This window comes from Gigantopelta aegis, chromosome 4 (genome assembly GCF_016097555.1).
Source record: "Gigantopelta aegis isolate Gae_Host chromosome 4, Gae_host_genome, whole genome shotgun sequence".
In the NCBI taxonomy this organism is placed as follows: Eukaryota; Metazoa; Mollusca; class Gastropoda; order Neomphalida; family Peltospiridae; genus Gigantopelta; species Gigantopelta aegis.
Window position 1 is genome coordinate 55,373,315 of NC_054702.1, and position 20,834 is coordinate 55,394,148.

A 20,834-nucleotide genomic window follows, 5' to 3' on the forward strand; every position below is an offset into this window, starting at 1 on the left:
AAAGCTGCTGGGGTTTTTTATTTAGTTTTTATAAGATATTTGAAAAATGTCTTTTTCAGAATAATACATTCCAGTTGTCGGGATCAAATGTGGAAGGTCTTGCATCTGTCGGGTAATATAACATTAATTTGATCTTACACACTAGTAGTGATTATCACCGATATATGTCTGATAGTTATTACATAGATACTTACTTCATACTCATTCTGATCACCTGATGGATTCAATACAATTATTGTTGACCTTGTTCACTATAGGATTCAATACAACTAATAATCTCACCATGTTTGTTCAAAAACAAAAAGTAAACTGAGACCGTTTTCGATAGATCATGACTTGTTTCTTTGCGATACGTCAATTTGTATCTTTGAAATATCTGTTGCAGCCAAAATACCCATTTTCTCTTGGATCAGTGCAAGAAGTGGAGCTCAGGTCAAGAAGATGGGTGAGTCTTCTCTTCAGACTCCTTGTTCGTAGGTTTCTACACTAACAATTAAGAAAATGGCCATACCTTTGAAAAATAGTTTCCACAGCAGTTTGTGGTTACTGAGTAAGAGAGAAGCTCACTGTGTCAATATTACAATAAATAAATAATTAAATTAGAAAAGTAACATTGAAAGTTGAAAGTTCCACAGCAAAATAAATGTCATTGAAAATTGAAAACACTACAGCAATTTCTATGGATTTGCTCATTGCCGTGATTAATTGGCATGGTTGAAGTCTTTTCTTTCATTTTTCTTTTTTTTATAATCTGTTTTAATGGAAAAAAAATATAATTTCATTTAAAAAAAAATTACCCTGTTGAATTCATTCATTTGAGAAAAGGCACTTCAATTTACAAGTTCCCATTTTCATCATTAGTGCATTTTTCATCCAATGAAGCATGTCATTTACACAATTTTACTGGAGTTGGTGGTCATCCTGATGTTTTCAGTGGCTCAAATATGTACTTTAAAGATGTCATCATGATTTTTGACATTTAGTAACATCTCAATAATATGGTGATGGAATGCTAAGTCAATTTTGAAATGTCAGTCATAAAGAGTTAATTAATGGTTATCTTTATAATAAATTAAACTTAAAATCGGACAGAAAAATGTTTTACCAAGTTGAAGTCCAATATAAGGAGAGGACATTACATTTATTTTTATTTCCAATAAAGGCATTTTTAGTGTTATATATATAAAAAAAACCCATTGAAAATCCTGTATTAAATCCTGTATTAAATTGGTTTTTGGCTCAAAGGAGAAAGTACCTTTGAGTTAATATCCTTGAATAGTGATTTAATTTGCGTTATTTTACCTGACTTCAGCTGTGTAGTGACATTGAAAATGATCAATATGAGTAACGTAAGATGTTTAAGTGATGTTTAAGTGAAACAAAAGAAGCAATAACACTTTTTACTTGTTATTGGGGAATACAAAGTATACCGTAAAATCAATTGAAACAGTACACCTCATAGTTAAGTGGGTTTTATAAATTTAACCTTTACCGTAACTTAAAGTAGTTTTGTACAGAATTAATTTAAAATTACATAAAATTAATGACATTTTCCTTGAAGATGTGCTTTTGTTTCTTTTAATAGTATATCTGAAACTTTATTGTTTTTCACAGGATTGATAAAGAAAACAGTTTTTACTTATTTCTGCGCCTGCTAGGATGGCAGCTATCTAGAGTGGTCAGGGTGGGATCGTTACATGAATGGAGGCAGATCAAAGGAAGGTAAGCTGTTCATACACACATTTATTATCCACATAGTTCAAGATATATAGGGAAATATAACCACTATGACACAAGTGTGTCGTAATGATTTCACATGTATAATTAATGATGTAATTTTGGGAAGCGACGTCATAACATAATGTGGCTTCCCCAATCTTAGCTCTGTGTAATTGCTTACCAAAATGATGTCATTTTGGAAAATGACATCATTTGGTCATCACCTTCTAGTTACGTTTAAAACGTTTTGACATAGACCTAGCTTGTAACTCATAAGAATAATATTATGGATAATAAAGAAATGATTACACTTGCATGTGAATCGTACTGATTTTACAAAACGAGTGTCAGGATTCATGTTGCTCTCACTCTGGCAATACAAGAATCATGACACTCGTTTCATAAAATCGGTACAACACACAAGCTCGTATAATAATCTCTATGTATTTTTGCTCTGTGAAATTTGTTAATGAATTTTGTGGACCGTATTAATGTTTTGCTGAGGAGGTGAAAATGTAACAGTGGTAGAGCACTTGCCTGATGTGTGATGGGCCCTAGGATAAATAACTTCCAACTGGTGCCCCACAGCTGGTACATCAAAGGCTGTGGTGTGTACTGTCCTGGGAAGGTGTTGCTGTGTGGTGCCTGTGGATTTAAAAAAAAAAAAAATTCTCTCAACTGTCAAAATAACCATGTGAGACACAAAAAAACCTAATTTGAAATGTGCTGAAGTGTTGTAGCGGTTATCCATTTTCAAGTATTAAATAATTTGAAAATGTTTTGCAGGCAGACTAATCTTTGCTACTAATAATTAATGCTGTGGACTAAATAATTAAAAGATCTTTTACATGTATAATAATGTTTACTACTTATATTGTACAATAAATAATTGAATTTCAGATTCTTTTCAAAGTTTCACCAGCGGCGTATGCAGGAGTTGACAGAATTGGGACTGCAGAATTTCAGCTGTTTATTTCTAACACTCGCACTGACGGTTGAGTTGGAGGATGTGGTAAGTTGTTGGTTACTTTCCATCAATGTATGTTGTAACTGAAGTATGATTTTGGGAATGGAATGTTTCTCAGTCATAGAGCACTAACCTAATATCACAGGATTTACCTTATTTCCCCTTGTCATCAGTTATTCTCCTACCTTTAATTACCGATACATTTTACCCACATTTTGTCCAGACAGAAATTGTGAAAAAACCATTACAATGATACAAATTCCACATACTAGTTGATAAACATGTCACCTAGCTCGACTTTGCTAAGATCTCCTAGATCAAAAAGCATGCAATTTTTTGCCATCTGCCATTTTACTTTTTATGCAATACTCTTCTTTTGTGATCAATAACCTGTTTAAATTTAAGGTGTCTATCGACAATTCCTATAATAAAAGTGGGTGTTTTTTTCACATGTTTGACAAGTTTTTATCATTGTGGGTTTTTAAAAAATTCTTTCTTTCTTTCTTGAAGGCAAACAAGCTTTGCTCTTTCTACGACATGGTTGAATTTTCTGATACCAATATTCAGAAGAGATCTGTGGTATGGCTGGGTGGACTGGCACTGGCTCAGATCTATGTTGAGAGAGGGATGGACATGGCATTTATAGCAGACAAACTGGTCACCTCATTTAATTCAGTCTGCAAGTAAGTGCAGTTTACCATTTTAAATATCCATTGACATTTTTGAAGTTCTAATCCAGTTATCCCTGTGCCAATGAGGAAAGTGATTCATGTGTGTCTGGAAACAAAATTTGTGGTGACATTATTTGGTTCTACCCACATTTAAAAGAAAAAAATTTAAATTAAAAACAAACAAAAAATGATGTTAACTATTAAAACATAATTTGTATGTTATGTGTTTATTTATCATATTCACTGTTTTCCATTGTTTAACAACTGAGGGGTTTTTTTTTGTTATAATCTTTATATTCTTCTTTTATTTTTCTGATTGTCATTAGTTTTTATATCCTTTTAGTGGTAGCATTAAACAAAAAAAACTTTATTTGCTTTGTTCTTAATCTTGGTCATTGTGCTGAGGTGTTTTATTTTTTTAACATTTCTTATGAATGTGTGCACTTTTCCTAATTTGAAGGGAGTTTGTTGAGTTGGGTTTGGATCCATCTCGACGTTACCGCCTGTGGAGAATGATCAGTTTGTATCTGGAGGCAACACAGGATATTTTCGAAAACAGTCCAAGCCTTGGCTGTTCAGAACACAGATTGCTTGGTAAGATTAGTTTCTCATTGCCAGTAGTAATAATAGAATCTATCACCGTTGTGAGGTACAGACAAGGTAATTCCAACACTTTCAACAAAATGGTTTTTTCATGAGAGGTTTACCGAGGCCTTTATAAAAAGATTTTGTCAAGATGGTTTAGAATTGCCTTATCTACACCTCTCAACGGTGATTGATTTTGTTTCTTGCTCATTTAATTACAGTAACAAACATTAATTTTGTAAGCTATGGTTTGTTTATTATGGAACTAAAACAGTATGGTTAATGTAAAAAAAAGTGATATTGTGTTGTAGGTATTGGAGTTGGCTGTATACTGACTGTTCTGTGAGATATTGTAATGTTTTGGCATCAAAACAGTACATTTGATGTAAAAATTGATATTGTGTTGTAGGTAATGGAGTTGGCTGCATACTGTCTGTCTGCCGAGACAGTGAGTTGAGGTTTACCTTGATGACTTTGCATTCTGTGTTTTCCACCTTCAGGTAAGTTAGGACTTTAACTTAACTTTTTAATTCTTTGCAAGTCTTTATTTTGGCACTTGTTGTTATGTTACAAAGACCACAGACATTCTTGTGTGAAATTCAAAGTGCATCTCTTTAATAATTTTAGTGGTTTTTCTTATTTAAATCTTGATATAACTATTCTGAACTTTTTTCTTTTTTTTAAATTTAGGAGTATGCTGTTGAAGGTTCAGAGTTGTCATGGAGACAGAGAAAAGGCTCAGTTACGGTCCATGGAACTACAATACATAGGTAAGATGGTTGTCTGGTTTTCAGGGTAAGAATAATAAACCACTGAAAATGATAAAATCTTTGAGAACATACTTATGTTTTCCTACAAAACCTTTGTGTGATCTATTTGTAGAATTCTTTTGTAGGCGTAACGATTATTATTATTATTAGTCTGTTCTTACTTACTACCACTATTTCTCCATTGGTTCCTGGTCAAAATGTCTTAATAGAAATATGTAGGCTAAAACAGTTATCAAATTATTCATAACTATGTAAGAATTGTTTGGTTGATAGCACTGAAGCTTTGACAGATTTCCCATGACAAAATTAATATCAAAGCTAAGAAACAATAAGCATTAAAATTTCTGATCTCAAAATATTTGTTGCACTGATGTATGAAGGGGCAGGATTTAGCTCAGTTGGTTGAGTGCTCGCTTGAGGTGCTTACATCGCAGGATTGAACCATTTCGGTGGATCCATTCAACTGATTGTGGGGTTTTTTCAATCCAACCAGTGCACCACAACTGGTTTAAAGGCTGTGGTATGTGCTTTCCTGTGTGTGGGAAAGTACATATAAAAGATCACTGGCTGCATTAGGAAAAATGTAGCGGGTTTCGTCTGATGACTATGGGTCAGAATTATCAAATGTTTGACATCCAAGAGCCGATGATTAATTAATGAATGTGCTCTACTGGTGTTAAACAAAACGAACTAACTGTTGGTGTATGAATTTACACTTTACTAAGTTATTTTATTCTGGACAGAGTACCAATGTATGTGATTTATATTCTTCATGATATTTCAGTCATACAACTTTCTAGAGTTATTAATGTGTTGTGGGTTTTTTTAAACATTAAAGCATTTTGCAAATATAATTGATAATTTTTGTACAAATGAGTTCAGGTTTGTGTTCATCTTATGTACTATTGATATTGATAAAAATATTAATGGATTGATTGAAAAAGTTTGTTTTGTTTCATGACACCACTAGAACACATTGATTGATTTATTGTCAAACATTTGGTAATTTCGACATGTAATCTTAGAGAGGAAACCTGCTACGTTTTTCCATTAGTACTGAGGGGTCTTTTATATGTACTATTTCATAGACAGTATAGCACATACCATGGCCTTTGATATATATCGTAGTACACTGGCTGGAACGATAAAAATCCCACTAGGCCCACCGACGGGGATCGAACCTAGACTGACCACACAAAGTGAATGCTTTATCACTGAGCTACATCCTGATTGATTGAAAAATAGACTTGAATGTAAAAAAATTTAATGTTGTAGGTTAATTCAGAACTGTTTTATTTACTTCTGTATAGTAACATTAAGTATAATTTATTTCCGCCCCATGTTAAGCATTGAGCACAGTTCTGTGGAATGAAGTATGCCCGTTCATCAAGGAACACGCGACCACTCTGACTCCACCCATGTGCCTTGCGGACCTAGCAGCTGTCATCTGTCTTCTCTCCAAAGATCTGTAAGTTTTTTTTTAAATTCTGTAATATACCATTTTCGTATATATATTGTAATAAGGTTTAATCTTGGTTTAGGGTTCTTTTTTTGCACAGATTTACAATCATATATGAATATAACTTTATTATCATGGTTATATCCAGTTAAGATTAGAGCATGTTGGTCTTAACAAGAGAGTATTCAGGGAATAACTAGTATATTTTGATAACCACTGATCCCATGGCTAGTGGATTTAATAAAAAAAATTCTAGAAGCCCTGGTATTTGTAGACACAGATTATGAAGCACACCAAAACATTTAGTGTTTATCAGAAGACTGTAATAAAATGATTTATTGTTAATATCTTGGTCAGCTTGGTGTTTCAGGCAAAGATTGTTAATATACTTTTGAACACTATGGGTGTTCTTTTTAAACATTGCACCCATCCCTGAATACCCTACTCATGCGTTCTGAAACATTGCACCCCATTTCGAGAGAAAAAATAAATTTTTCCCTGATTTGGTGTTATTGATTGACACATACCCACTGAGCTGTGAATTCTCTCTGGATTAAAGATGATCTACTGGCATATGAATGAACCCAGTATCTGCGATGAACCAATTTAACTACTGAGGGCATTGCCTTGCTATCAAGTTTTTATTTTTATACGCCCATCTATGGGTCGTATTATGGTATAGCGTATTTCCGTCTGTTAACATTTTCTTATCCAGACCATATCTTGCATACAGATACATACAGGACCATCAAACCTCACATGTAGAAACAACTTGGGATGGTTGTGTGTTGCATACTGTTACTAGGTCATTGTGACCTACTTTTCAGTCTCTTGCACATAACAGTAAATCCTTGTCCGGATCATATCTTGCATATAGATGCATACAGGACCATCAAACCTCACTTGTAAGAACAACTTGGGATGGTGGTTGGTCTAAAACAAACTGTTCATCCATCCTATTGCATAATTAGAATTGAATCACACCCGTAACATATTCATTAATATAGATATAGTTTTCCATCAAACTCCTGATGGGCGTATCATGTACCTCACTAGTACTCTTGTTTAAAATAGATCTGCTGCGTAATGTTACTAATGTCAGATTTTGATTTCGTTTTTTTCTAGACCCAGTCTTCAGTCACCTACGAGTAGTTTCAAAGCCATATTCCATCATTTTGCTGGTGCAGATGGTATCCATGTTGGGTAAGTGTTTGAAGATTTCTTGTAAAAGTTTTAACTCTTATGAAGTAATATTTTGTGGTTTTCATTAAAAACAATTCTCTATAACAAGTACCTATTTCTCGTTCTAGCCAGTGCAAAACAACTGGTATATCAAAGGCCGTGGTATGTGCTATCCTGTCTGGGATGGTGCATATAAAAGATCCCTTGCTACTAATGAAAGAATGTAGCAGGTTTCCTCTCTAAGACTATGTCAAAATTACCAAATGTTTGACTTCCAATAGCTGATAATTAATAAATCAGTGTGCTCTAGTGGTGTCGTTAAACAATTCAAACTTTGGATGCAGTAAATTTTAACTATTATTTTTTAAATCCTACTGTCATTTAATACAAAGCACAGAGACAAAGACATACATATATCAGAATATAAACAATTAATTATTTCAATGGAGGTAGGGGTGGGATTTCATTCAGGCACCATCCGAGAGTGAGTGCACTGCCAGACTCACACACACCCACATCCAAATTTTATATTTTTTTACATTATTATTGTTGTTGGATCGGGGCTTAAAATGACTTATTAAAAATGTTGGTCATAAATGTATAAAAAAAAAATCAAAATTATTATTTCACAAAGAAGCGAAATTATAATATTATTTTTTCCTTTAGTCTTTCCTGCCATTTTGTGGCCCAGGTTGTTGGTGAGGAGGGTGTTTTGGACTGGATGCTTGTCAACATTCCCGGAATTCAGGTGCAGCTCGTTCAGTCGTGGTTCAGATGTGTCATGTTGATTCCCGCTTCATTCCTAGAGTTGCAGAACTTTACCAGGTCAGTTTTCTGGAGTACCATTAAGGTTACATACGACCATTAATTAAATACAGTTCAATACAATTTCTATGTCAGAAAAAATTCTGTGGAAAATACAACATTGTTGGTAGGCTCATGTGACTGCTAATTTTAGGGAGTGCTCTCAACTGACATGTACTGTGTAAAAAATCAACATAGGTTGACCAAAAAATGTTTCAATTGATGGCCTCTATGCCCGACCACCACCTCGTGTTGCTGTTATACAAGTGGCACCATACCACTTGCAAAGTTGTTATCAGTTAGTACTACATACATGGCTGTTAACTGTCCGTCGTGAGACGGATTTCCGTTGTCAGAGAAATTGTGAAAATTATTTTTTCAGTCTTTTTTTTTTTTTTTTTTTTTCAAATGAGAATCACTTCGGCCGTTTTCGGTTTCCATAATGTCAACCCGATCACTTCGGCCATTTTCTTTGCCCCACTGACCCCCCTTTAGGTACCTATCATATGGGTATAATCTACCATACATCGGCCCCATTCCCCTAACGTAAATTCCCAATCCAATATCAAACCTTTTCCCAATTACGACCCAACAGTTTCCCAATAAAGATTCCCAAAGTTGCTCTTATTGCGGATACTTGAATTCATAAATTCTTTTTTTAATTTAACTAATTGTATATTTTTTTTTAAAAACTGTCGTCGAACAAGTTTCGTTATGGTTTTCCAATCGATTACGAACACGTGGCGAACAAGTCTGACCTGGATATGCAAGTTAGTTTTATCCTGTTTTGATACAGTCTGTTGTGTCGTAGTTTTTAGTAATAATGCCTACATTGTCTGATATAATACAGTTTTGGTAGAAGAATACAACTTTTTGTTTTAATTCATCCATTTGCGTTAACACATATTTGGGATCTATCGCAACACGTCCAATCCGCTATATACATAGTCCGAACGGACGTAGAAAGTAAAGTATTGACTTAATGTGCACCCTGCACTATCATTTGCTGTCTTATTTTAAGCAGACGATCTTATTTTGTAAAAAGGTGTGTACATATGTTTCGTACTTTTTTTTCAAATATTTTATTATTATTATTTTATTTTTTTTAAAATCATTTTTGGTATGTTTTTTGTAATTAAAAACCCCCTAAAAAACGTTACTACAGTAGTTGTAAATTAAGTGAAAAAAACCCACCTTTAATTTAAATGTGCTACTCACTCCCTTTGAAGTAATGGCCGTACCCGATGTCACATCATATGATGAACAGCACGTGCGAGTTTGTGAACACTGTTACAATGTAATAGTTCTGCTGGGAGATATTAGATTGCGTATTATAGATATTGAAACTTAATAAAGTTGATCTGGTCAAATATAACATTTACCGACCAGCGGTATGTTACTTCTTTATTATTTACGATTGAATAATGGGATCATTCGAGAACTACGCAACGTGCACTAAGGAGAGTGGGAATTATGGGATGTAACAACACGTAATTGGGCGGTGGGGGGGGGGGGGGGGGGGTTGTGGTGGTGGTTATTGTGCAACATAATGTTAATTCATAAAGTAAAATGCAACCAGTCGTTGCCATTTTATTTTAACATATATGTATTACTAAAGACCCCAAAGTAAAATATGACACGGTCACAAAACGTTACAAGGGGAGAGGGGTATTGAAACTGCAAGATTTTGCGTTATACAATTAGCTAAATGACACAAAGATCAACAAAGGACTATTCAACATTAGCGTAATGCAGTATCAGACATTGGCTTTTACCTCAATTTTTAACGACCCCGTCCCATAATGAATTTGCAATAACACAAGGGCCACCCGATGTAAATGTATGTACTAGGGCCGTAGCTTATGAAAGAACACCCCATCAAATGTCAGCCTGGTAGGACTATTTCCCAGTGGCGTAGCCCGGGGGGAGGGGAGAGAGACAGTATTGCCACCCCATCCCGGGAAATTTTTACCTTTTCGCTTATTAATAACTTTAAAAAGGTTCCTGTGTCATATCCCACTACACAAGTGCCTACGCCACTGCTATTTCCATTAATATAGGTTCACTGCAGGACCCATCAAATTAATGTTTTTGTCCAATAAAATAAATAACATGGTGTGGGATGGGAGAAATACACGTTTAAAGTGGACTACAATTGTCATATAAAACATTACCATTTTGAATGCCCTGTTACCTTGAAATTTCAGTCACAACATTTTACTTTTGTTAACAGCCATGTACATATAACAAGTTACTTCAAACCAATGGGTTATTTAGATAATACTGAGGTTAATCTACGTGTAATCATCAAAGAAAGATTTCAAAAAGCATATCAGAATTCTGTAGTATTTTTGTTTTATGAGGAACTATTTCCTAAACCAGACTATATTAAGCTGCTACAGCAAGTAACGACATGATAAATGGTGGCGTGTTGATTGGAGTTCACTAAGATATACAAATAATATATACAATTTCTGGTTAAATATTCGATCGTACAAATTATTTATCATTTTAAATTGTGAAACGTTTATTCCTTTTGGAAAATAATATTGTAATAATTTTTAATTGTTAATCGCTAATTCTGTTACAGTCACGGTCAAGTAGTTTATAATGTGTGCATTCAGAGCAAGCTGTTGTAGCACACACGCCTGTCTTGAATGCAAGTTCTGGCATATATCGGTCCTTCTGTCCTAGACAGGACAAAATTCAGTCTTTTGCGGTCTGTTACAATTTAATTGATTTGGAGATCTGCATTTATGATCAAAGATTTTTTTATTGTTTTTCTTATTATCAGGGGTGGGAATTCTCCTCAGATCCGCTGTTTTCTTCTCATGGAACATTGCGTTTCATCGCATTTTAAACGTCCTTTCTTCCAAAATGTGTCCGATTTTAACCCAGGATTTCAAGAATTTCCGGGACCCATCTAGATTTCCTCTTTTTTACAGTTCACCAATTCCCACCCCTGTATTATTTTTGTTCAGTAAAGTTGATACAAAATCATAAATTAGATAATATATATTTCTATGTGGTTGTTCAATAAATACAAAATTGTTTCTAAATTTTAAAATGTGTCCCTCTAAACACCGGATCCTGTCTAAATCAGATAAATATTAGGTCCCCAGTGTGATATGGTTTGGACAGGTTTCACTATATCTATAAAAGTGTGTGGGTGGGTTTTTCTTGTTTGCAGGATTGTCACAAAACTTCCTGAAGTGCAGGAAATGTCTTCTTCTGCAAACCTCACCACTGATGGAGGTGTAGAGCACACTCCTAAAGACTTTCTCAAAACATTAGGAAAGGTTTACTTTAGATGTGAGGTGAGTTGAATATTAGTTTTTTCAAAAGATACAGAACCTTTTTTTTTTTTTTTTTAGAGAATAATATATTATCACAGAGAGAAAAAATTTTGTTTTGTTTAACTACACCACTAGAGCACATTTATTAATTAATCATCTGCTATTGGACATCAAACATTTGATAATTCTGACACGTAGTTATGAGAGGAAACCCGCTACATTTTTCCTAATGTAGCAAGGGATCTTTTATATGAACTTTCCCATAGACAGGAAAGCACATACCACAGCCTTTGACCAGTTGTGGTGCATTGGTTGGAACGAGAAAACCCCAATCAGTGAGCACTCAACCGACTGAACTAAATCCCGCCCCCACAGAGAAAGACCAATTAAAATAGTATTGCATTTCATTCATAAGCACTGTCTACCTTTGTTTATTTTTTATTTTTGTACTTTGATATGAATGTTGTGTAAAACATAAATTTCCTTAATTCATATATTGGGAATCAGATGAATTTTGTAGTCAATAACCTGTTTGTACCAGTTACTTTCTGTTTGAACAGAATCATAAATCTTATAATCTACATGTAGTTTATAGAGTTGTTTAAAAAATATTTTAGTTTTTTTGACATAGAAATTTACCTTCCTGAATGGATCTGACTAATGAGTATATAATTAAATTTATGTTATATTCACAACAATTTAATGTCATCTCACTGGTCCAGCCGTAGCAATGCAAGTTTATTGATTTATCGATGAATGTAAAAATAACATATCTGATGATATCATTTTATATTGGTACCTTGTCTTACTGACTGGCCTCGGTGGCGTTGTGGCAGGCCATTGGTCTACAGGCTGGTAGGTACTGGGTTCGGATCCCAGTCGAGGCATGGGATTTTTAATCCAGATACTGACTCCAAACCCTGAGTGAGTGCTCCGCAAGGCTCAATGGGTAGGTGTAAACCACTTGCACCGACCAGTGATCCATAACTGGTTCAACAAAGGCCATGGTTTGTGCTATCCTGCCTATGGGAAGCGCAAATAAAAGATCCCTTGCTGTCTGTCATAAAGAGAGTAGCCTATGTGGCGACAGCGGGTTTCCTCTCCAAATCTGTGTGGTCCTTAACCATATGTCTGACGCCATATAACCATAAATAAAATGTGTTGAGTGCATCGTTAAATAAAACATTTCTTTCATTCTTTTTTGGTCTTACTGAGCGTTATTGTTTAAGAACCAAAAAATAATTCAAAATCAAATATTAACTTTTAGTGTTATTATTAGTAAGTATGTTTCAAATTGAATTATATGTGTTGTCTGTTATTTCATTTACATTCATCTGGGTATGAAAAAAAAAAAAATCATTCTTAAACTTTACCAATTCACTCATTTTGCAGATGATTTTTTTTATTCATACCCCGATGAATGTAAAAGAAATAACAGGCACTCTTTAAATATACTTAATACCTAACAAAAAAATGTTTTCTCTCATTAAGAATTTCAGAGAAAAGATGCTTGTCAGGGACAAAGTGATGAACTATTTCATTAATGTCCCAAGGCAGATAACTCCTGTTCTGCGAGTGATGGGTCCTACAGAGACCGTCACAGCCATGTATACAGTAGTTGGACAACTCATGAAGTACTGTTCACCCATGCTGTATGTGCAGGTGAATATAAAACTAACAGGTTTACTGATGTCCATTTTTCTTTGCATGTATGGTTTATATAAAGGGTGGAGGGAGTGGTTGGTGGATGGACAAAAAACATTGTCTCTCCCCCCATCCCATGTGATCAATTTGTCGAACAACCTTTAAATAACCTGACATTTTCTCAACAAAAACATTTTGGTAGCAAATCTACCTCAAGGGAACATTTGTTCAGTATCGACGTCGCAATTCGCTACACAAATTTCAGAGATTGCTACACAATTTTAAAACATTAAACAGTAGTTGCTAATAAATTTTTAATTCACTAAAAATATCGTAAATCAAGATTTTTAAAACAAAATGTTCCCTGGCCTCACCAGCCATGTTCATGCATTTAAAACTTTTTTCTTTTTTTTAATTTAATAAAAAAAAAATAACACAAAACCATTTTCCATTAGACAGGGTTTTGAGATGTTTGTATACATTCCTTTTTTTTCTTTCTTTCTTTTTTTCTTCTTTTTGAGTTTATAATGTGACCACATTTGATTCTTATAGTATAACACTAATTTTCCTTCTTTCTCTCCCCCCTCTCCCCATCTGCTTGCAGTCGAAGCCAAACTGCCCTCTACCCGCTATTCTTGAGGCTATGATTGTTCCACACTTTCTCATCAAGACCAGCAAACCAGTTAGTCCAGTGTTTCTCGGAGCAGTACGAGACCATCTTCATCTGGTTAGAACAATAATATTTAATAGTGTTTCTAAACCTTATAGACTTTTATTAAACTTGCTGAATCAGTCTTAGTTTTCCAATAATTGTATGCCATGAAAATAATAAATATGATGTGTTTCTTATCAAGGTAATAAATGATTCTTAATTTGACATATTATCTATTGTGAACTATTTTGAACATATTTAACATTTTATAATACAGTAATCTTTTGTCATTTTGAAATAAGGAGTCACCAACAAAATTTGTGGCTTATATATATGCTGTGTTTCCATATAGGTTTACAGAGACTACCCTGTTAACATGCAATCACTTTGTACATATGCTGGATAAAAACCAATCTAAATGACAATTTTATTAGTACACTACTGATCCATCCAGCGGGGACTATAGGTTTTGCCTCCATCCATCCGTCTGTCTGTTCCACGTAGCTTTCCAGACTTTTTTAGCAATGCCTAAGATAGTGAACTGAAATTTTGTGTGTAGCTTTTATCATAAGTGTTAAAGATCAAGTTTGACTTTCATGGGGATTGGCCTATTTTTGACAGAGTTATGGCCCTTGAACCTAGGAGGTAACTAAAATTTGTATTTGGCTTATTTTCGTGTGTAGTTCATGCTTGGCTTGTCGAGACTTGACTACCGAAGAGATCCGTACTTACAGAGAAGACTGAAGGACATAATTTCCATCTACTTGACGAGGTTTTCTTTAGTAAGTTATTTAAGGGATTTGAGAACTTATATCAGTTGTTTTACTGTCAAAAATTTAGTTGATGGCATTGCATTAGGGGAAACTGTTATAATTGGAAATTTGTTAAAGTAAAACCTATCTTCTCTGCATCATAAAGAAATCATTTGAAATATTACCAACTCTGTACACAATATTAACAGTTAGTTTATCACAGTTTGAAACATAAAGAGAAGTCATCTAACTCCTCTGAAATTACTAACCTGTTGTCATCAGCCATGTTAAATAAAGAATAACTAGTGAATGACATAGGATATTGGCTTTACCCATTGAAGGTAGGCTCTCCTGATGTGATGTTTGATAATAACAATTCACAGTCGATTGTCACTGAAATTTGACAAATTTTAATTGTTTACACATTTTAAATGAAGGTATTGATATAAATATGCTTGCATCTTTTTTTGTTTTCATGTGTGTAAACAATTGTTTTTAAAATCCTGAATAAATATTAAAGTTAGGATGAGTAATTGCTAAGGTCTATCCTGGTGAACTCAACAAAGGTGCATGGTCCTAAGGATTCAAATTCTCTTTAAGTTCATAATCCTAATCAACTGCATAATCGAAAGTTGATCAGTTGGTGCAAACCGATAGTAACTGATGATCAATAATGAAATTACTAACCAACACTACCGTTTGTATTCAGTCTGGGCTTCTTTATTTTGTCTGCAGAAATCTCAAGGCTCAACTGCTGTGTCTGTGGTACACCCACTTGTGGTAAGAATAAACTACTTTTTTTTTCATTATCATGATTGTATTGATAATTAAATCTGAGATAATTTTTATGTACTTTACTTTAAGGTTCAGATAGTATATTTTATGTGTCAGCAACATTTAAAAAAAAATTAAAAGTATGTTTTTTAAATTAATTATCCCTTAATAATTATGGTAACAGAATTGCAAAAAAAAAACTATATGGGTACATACAGTTGATAAATGTTGCACTTCATTGTACAAAATGGTATCTGGATGTACACATATTTTAATAGCAAACATTTGAGTACATAGCAGTTGATAAATGTTGCACTTCATTGTACAAAATGGTATCTGGATGTACACGTATTTTAATAGCAAACATTTGAGTACATAGCAGTTGATAAATGTTGCACTTCATTGTACAAAATGGTATCTGGATGTATACATATTTTAATAGCAAACATATGCGGATTTGTTATCTTTTTTTTTCTTCTTCTTTTTTTTCCATTTTTTTTTTTACTTATGGTACTAGGATTTCAAATAATGCAAATATTACTAACAGACAATGGAGTTTTGACCTTTTAATATAATGAATATTCTCAACAATATTTTATAATTATTAGTAAGTTGCTATAAACTATTGATGTTTCGGTTCACAGTTCATGATCCCCAAAGATTTTTCCCCGATGTTTTAAATTGTATTATATATAATGCACACTTGTTGACTTCTTTTCGTTTTTTTCACCACTTAATACCCAGTGAAAATCCTTTTGTTTTTGTTTACAGAGTTCCCTTTGTGAATCATTCATAAAAAGTCCGAGCAGTGAAGCGATTGGTTTCCGTGAACACCTTCTGGAGTTGATTCACTGTGAATACCTTCAGCTGAAGAACCTCACAGTACCACAGTCGGCTAGTGTGGTCAGTTTGCTGCAGTTTTATCTTGCATTTAGTTTCTCTCAATCTATACGGCAACTACAATATTTTGTTTTGCAGAGTTAAGGTTTTTTTTTATGTTATTGGAATATATTGTTAAGTCTTATACATCTCTATCTCAGATACTTGGTATCACATTGTCTTTACTCTGGAATCGGGGGGGGGGGGGGGGGGGGGGACTTTTTACTTGCATGTAGCCTATGCATTTGGGGTATTTTGTTTTCTAAACTCGCATCCTTGGAGGGCTGGTGGAGGAGATGTAGCTTACTGGTAGATCATAGGTATGTGCTGTCCTGTCTATAAGAGAGTGCATTTAAAAGTTTGATGGCGGCTATTTGATAAGTGTAAGCAATGGGGCGTCAGTGGGTTTTCTTTCATACTCTCTAGACCAAGTGTCTAAATAACCAGATATCATAATTAAAATATTCTTTCCCTTGTTTAGCCTATACGAGACGGGGGCAGGGTAGCAAAACCTCAAATAGGGGCAAATATTATACAGATATTCTGAAAAAATGTGCTAACCTGAGACCTTTTTACCATGTATTTCCATCATTCTACCTTCAAAATTAGTTGTAATCCGTGTAAAAATGCGTAGTGAACCCTATGTAGCTGTTTGGTAGTAAATCTAATATGAATAAATGCTGTTATCCAGATTCTGGCATTTTTGTTTAATTCGGACAAAAACCAGCCTGCCCCACTACAAAAATGGGAGCCCGTATGCCTATGTACACATGTAATGATCATGCCGGATTTTGATGATTTTTAGGGTCTTGCCTATGTGACTGAAGTTCTACAAAGGACTACCAGTGGTGAAGTCATAGCAAGGTGAGTTACTGATTGATTCCTGGTTGTTATTTTTCATCATTATTGAACAAGAAATCCTAAAAGTGAAAATAAGCTGCAGTTATGACCCTCTGAGAAAATCTTCTCTACAATATGGTGTAGTTTTTAATCTCTTGGAAAATGTTCCTCTCTTTGTTTGTTTTTGGTCACTATTTACTCCTATATTATGTGTTTAATTTTTATTTAATTTCTTTACACTTTATTGTGAAACAGATGTTTAATTGTGGTTTGTATGATTCCTTTTGTATTTTATTTTGTAACCATTCACTTTATCATAAACAAATGTTCAATTACAATTATATATAATTCCTTTGTACTTTATTTTATCGACATTAATTTTATTGTTAAACAAATGTTCATTTGTTATTTTATTTTATTTTATTTGTATTTTTATAATAGAGACATTCACACTCTGTTGAGGACCATCCTAGAATATGTTCTCCTGTCAACATCATCGGCTATGAAACAACACGCCGTTCATATTATGCAGTATCTAGTGGAAGCCTGCAAGAAACATCCCAGCATTGTTTCTGTGTATGTTATTTTGTTAGTTATTATTAGTCCCCTACTGTTCCAACTGGATGGGACTATAGATTTCATCTCTGTCCTTCTGTCTGTCTGTCTGTCCATCTGTTCCACATATAGTTTTACAGATGGGTTTTTTAGAATGCCTTGAGATATTGAGCTGAAATCTTGTGATTAGTTTTCTCATATACTATTACAGATCAAGTTTGACATTCATGATGAGTTACCCATATTTGATGGAGTTGTAGCCCTTCAACTTAGGCGATAATGAAAAATTGTTTTCCAGATTCTTTTTCAGGTCTTGAGATATTGACCTGAAATTTTTTGTATAGCTTTATCACGTACTGTTAGAGATCAAGTTTAACTTTCATGACAATTTACCAATTTTTAATGGAGTTATGGCCCTTGAACTTTGGAGATATGAAGAAAAAAAAATCCAGACTTTTGTTTTGCAATGCCTGAAGATATTAAGTTGAATTTTATATATAGCTTGATCATGTACTGTTACTGATCAAGTTAACTTTCATGGTGATTTACTCACTTTTCACGGAGTTTTTGCCCTTAAATTTAAAGGATACAAAAAATTGATGGGTCAGGTAGGGGATAAGTATTGCTTTTGCAGTACTCTCAAAATGCTTGTTAAATTTGAATTTTTAATGGTTCGACTTGGGAGGGGGGGGGGGGTGGGTCTGTGGATCCTCAAGATGTGTATCTAGGGCCATATATGCTGTCCTGTCTGGTAAAGTGTATTTAAAAGATCCCTTGCCACTAACGGAAAAATGCAGTAGGTTTCCTCTGAAGACTACAAATGTTAAAACATCCAATAGCCAGTGGTTAATAAACCAGTGCGTTCTAGTGGTGTCGTTAAACAAAATAAACTTTTAACTTCAGTAACATGTACAAAATGCCATCATCCATTAATTTATACACTTTGTTTCTCGACAGAAACCAGCTGAGTTCAGTCTTGCGAAGCTTTCTGAAGATATTTTTCAACCTCCAGTATGAGGGTGTTCTGCAGATAATGGAGAAACTTTCCCTGATCTACCCAGACCTGATGGTCAGTCTCATCTCTGATATGACACAGGCTGTCCGTGCGCTGGAGAACAAGAGAGGGGTCGGTGTCGACACAAGACTGAGGTGTGATATTTTTCAGCAAGGGGCGGGACGTAGCCCAGTGGTAAAGCATCCGCTTTTTGATGCGCGGTCGGTCTAGGATCGATCCCCGATCGATCCCCATCGGAGGACCCATTGGGCTATTTCTCGTTCCAGCCAGTGCTCCATAAATGGTGTAATAATGGTCGTGGTATGTACTATCCTGTCTGTGGGATGGTGCATATAAAAGATCCCTTGCTGCTAATCGAAAAGAGTAGCCCATGAAGTGGCGACAGCGGATTTCCTCTCTCAATACCTGTGGTCCTTAAACCATATGTCCGACACCATATAACCATAAATAAAATGTGTTGAGTGCGTCATTAAATAAAACATTTCCTTTTCCTTTCTGTTCAACAAATCTGAGTTACAAAAGGGTTGGGATGTAGCCCAGTGGTAAAGCTCTCGCCTGATGTGTGGTCGGTGTAGGATCTATCCACGTCGGTGAGCCGATTGGGCTGTTTCTCATTCCAGCCAGTGCACCATGACTGGTATTTCAAAGGCTGTGAGATGGTGCATGTAAAAGATCCCTTGCTACTGATAGAAAAATGTAGCGGGTTTCCTCTCTAAGACTATATGTCAAAATTACCAATTGTTTGACATCGAGTCTCGTTAAACAAAACAAACTTTTTAACTGAATTACGAAAACGACTACTAATGTATTGAAAATTTAAATGGTGTTTTCACAGTCGTGGCAGTTTTGTTGGAGATACATGCTGTTTTGTACAGATATGAAAGTTTTCAAGATTTATCTGGAATTCAGGATTTTTTAATCATCTGTACGGTGTTTCCAGGTTTGCCGTGTGTTTGTCCCAAATTTTCCATGTTCTCCATCCAAAACTTACAATATGGTTTTGGCTTATGCTTTGCTTACATTCTAAAAGGAAGCTGTCATTTTTTACCATTGTGCAGCCCTAATCCTACAATCAATATCAGTACCCGACCAACAATATTAAAATTTCTTAAGAGATTAAATGGCACATACTGCGATCCATTTTGGATGCATTTCATTAAATATTTGGAGTTACTCACCTTTGAGCCAGAGCACAGTGACATTTAACTGGTGTACAAATAGCTTCAAAAGACTGAGTAAATTGAATTTCTTGCAGGTCAAATTACTTGTATAAATATTTAGACAGATTTTCCTATATTTTCAATGTTAAGTTTTAATGAAGATATCTTTCCTATGCTAAGACTATAGGAAGTGGCAAAAATTGAATTGGCATAAGATTTAAAAAACAAAAAAACATTCAATATAATAAAAAAAACTTGTATTCATGATGTAAAATGCAAATTAAGTTTGTAAAACTGTTCATACTTTCTTATTCTTTTTCAGGCAGAGCTACTTTTCTGTTCTTCAACAACTTGGTGAACTAGGACAGAGTGAAATCACAGCATTGAAAACTCAGCTGGATGTACATGAAACAAACTCCTGATGCCATTGGTCTCCGGTTTGAAATTATTGGGGAGGGGTGGACTGTTTACAATCCCAGTAATAATATGTTGAGCTCAAGAAGAAAACTTCAAAATGATCGAGACTTTATGAAGATAGCAGCATCCCAACTTCTGTAGTCATAAACTTCTATCTGGTGAGGAGAAATGTACTTTAAACTATAATAATTATTGTTCAGCTGAAATTGTGGACCGACATCTACAAACCTTGTGGTATTGTGGATAAACTAATACAAATTTTTTTTTAAGCTAGTGAGATTGAATGTGATTTATGGAAATAATGCAGCCAACTGAAAATTACTTTGTTGCAGCCGTTTTCATCCACCAAATTATTTTTTGAATTGTTGAGATTATTTACATATGTACATTAAATCTGTGTCAACTAAATTGTTTTTATTCTTACTGTTATCTTTTCCTTGTATACACTCGCCCCTTGCCCCAAACACACACAGTACTTCTCCACATCCCAGTTCTTGTCCTAGCAACCTTTTTATGCCAACCATATACCATTTTGGAGTATAGTAGACTGATTTTAGTTTGGAAACTTTAATGGTGACAAATTGATTTGTCATGCACGAATGTTTGATCACATAATTTATTTTTGGGGGTGGTGGGAGTGTGCTCATTTTATATAAATATTTAGTCTTTAGTGAACTAGTTGCCAATGGGGCA

General features: G+C 34.5%; 1 protein-coding gene across 2 annotated transcripts in view; it reads left to right on the forward strand.

Annotated features, from left to right (window-relative positions):
- The window catches only part of LOC121370780 (protein MMS22-like), a 43,150-nt gene extending 22,601 nt beyond the window's left edge, over window positions 1-20,549 (forward strand). For both annotated transcript variants that reach the window (XM_041496238.1, XM_041496239.1), the window contains exons 15-35: window positions 60-112; window positions 386-445; window positions 1,615-1,722; window positions 2,620-2,731; window positions 3,197-3,369; window positions 3,818-3,951; window positions 4,352-4,442; window positions 4,633-4,712; window positions 6,060-6,180; window positions 7,297-7,374; window positions 8,020-8,178; window positions 11,348-11,474; window positions 12,945-13,115; window positions 13,702-13,824; window positions 14,433-14,531; window positions 15,237-15,281; window positions 16,047-16,178; window positions 16,960-17,018; window positions 17,436-17,570; window positions 18,507-18,698; window positions 20,047-20,549. In XM_041496238.1, coding sequence (XP_041352172.1) covers window positions 60-112; window positions 386-445; window positions 1,615-1,722; window positions 2,620-2,731; window positions 3,197-3,369; window positions 3,818-3,951; window positions 4,352-4,442; window positions 4,633-4,712; window positions 6,060-6,180; window positions 7,297-7,374; window positions 8,020-8,178; window positions 11,348-11,474; window positions 12,945-13,115; window positions 13,702-13,824; window positions 14,433-14,531; window positions 15,237-15,281; window positions 16,047-16,178; window positions 16,960-17,018; window positions 17,436-17,570; window positions 18,507-18,698; window positions 20,047-20,146 — 2,352 coding nt within the window. In that variant the 3' untranslated portion in view covers window positions 20,147-20,549. The remainder of the gene's footprint in view (window positions 1-59; window positions 113-385; window positions 446-1,614; window positions 1,723-2,619; window positions 2,732-3,196; window positions 3,370-3,817; window positions 3,952-4,351; window positions 4,443-4,632; window positions 4,713-6,059; window positions 6,181-7,296; window positions 7,375-8,019; window positions 8,179-11,347; window positions 11,475-12,944; window positions 13,116-13,701; window positions 13,825-14,432; window positions 14,532-15,236; window positions 15,282-16,046; window positions 16,179-16,959; window positions 17,019-17,435; window positions 17,571-18,506; window positions 18,699-20,046) is intronic.
- The last annotated feature ends 285 nt before the right edge of the window (window positions 20,550-20,834 follow it).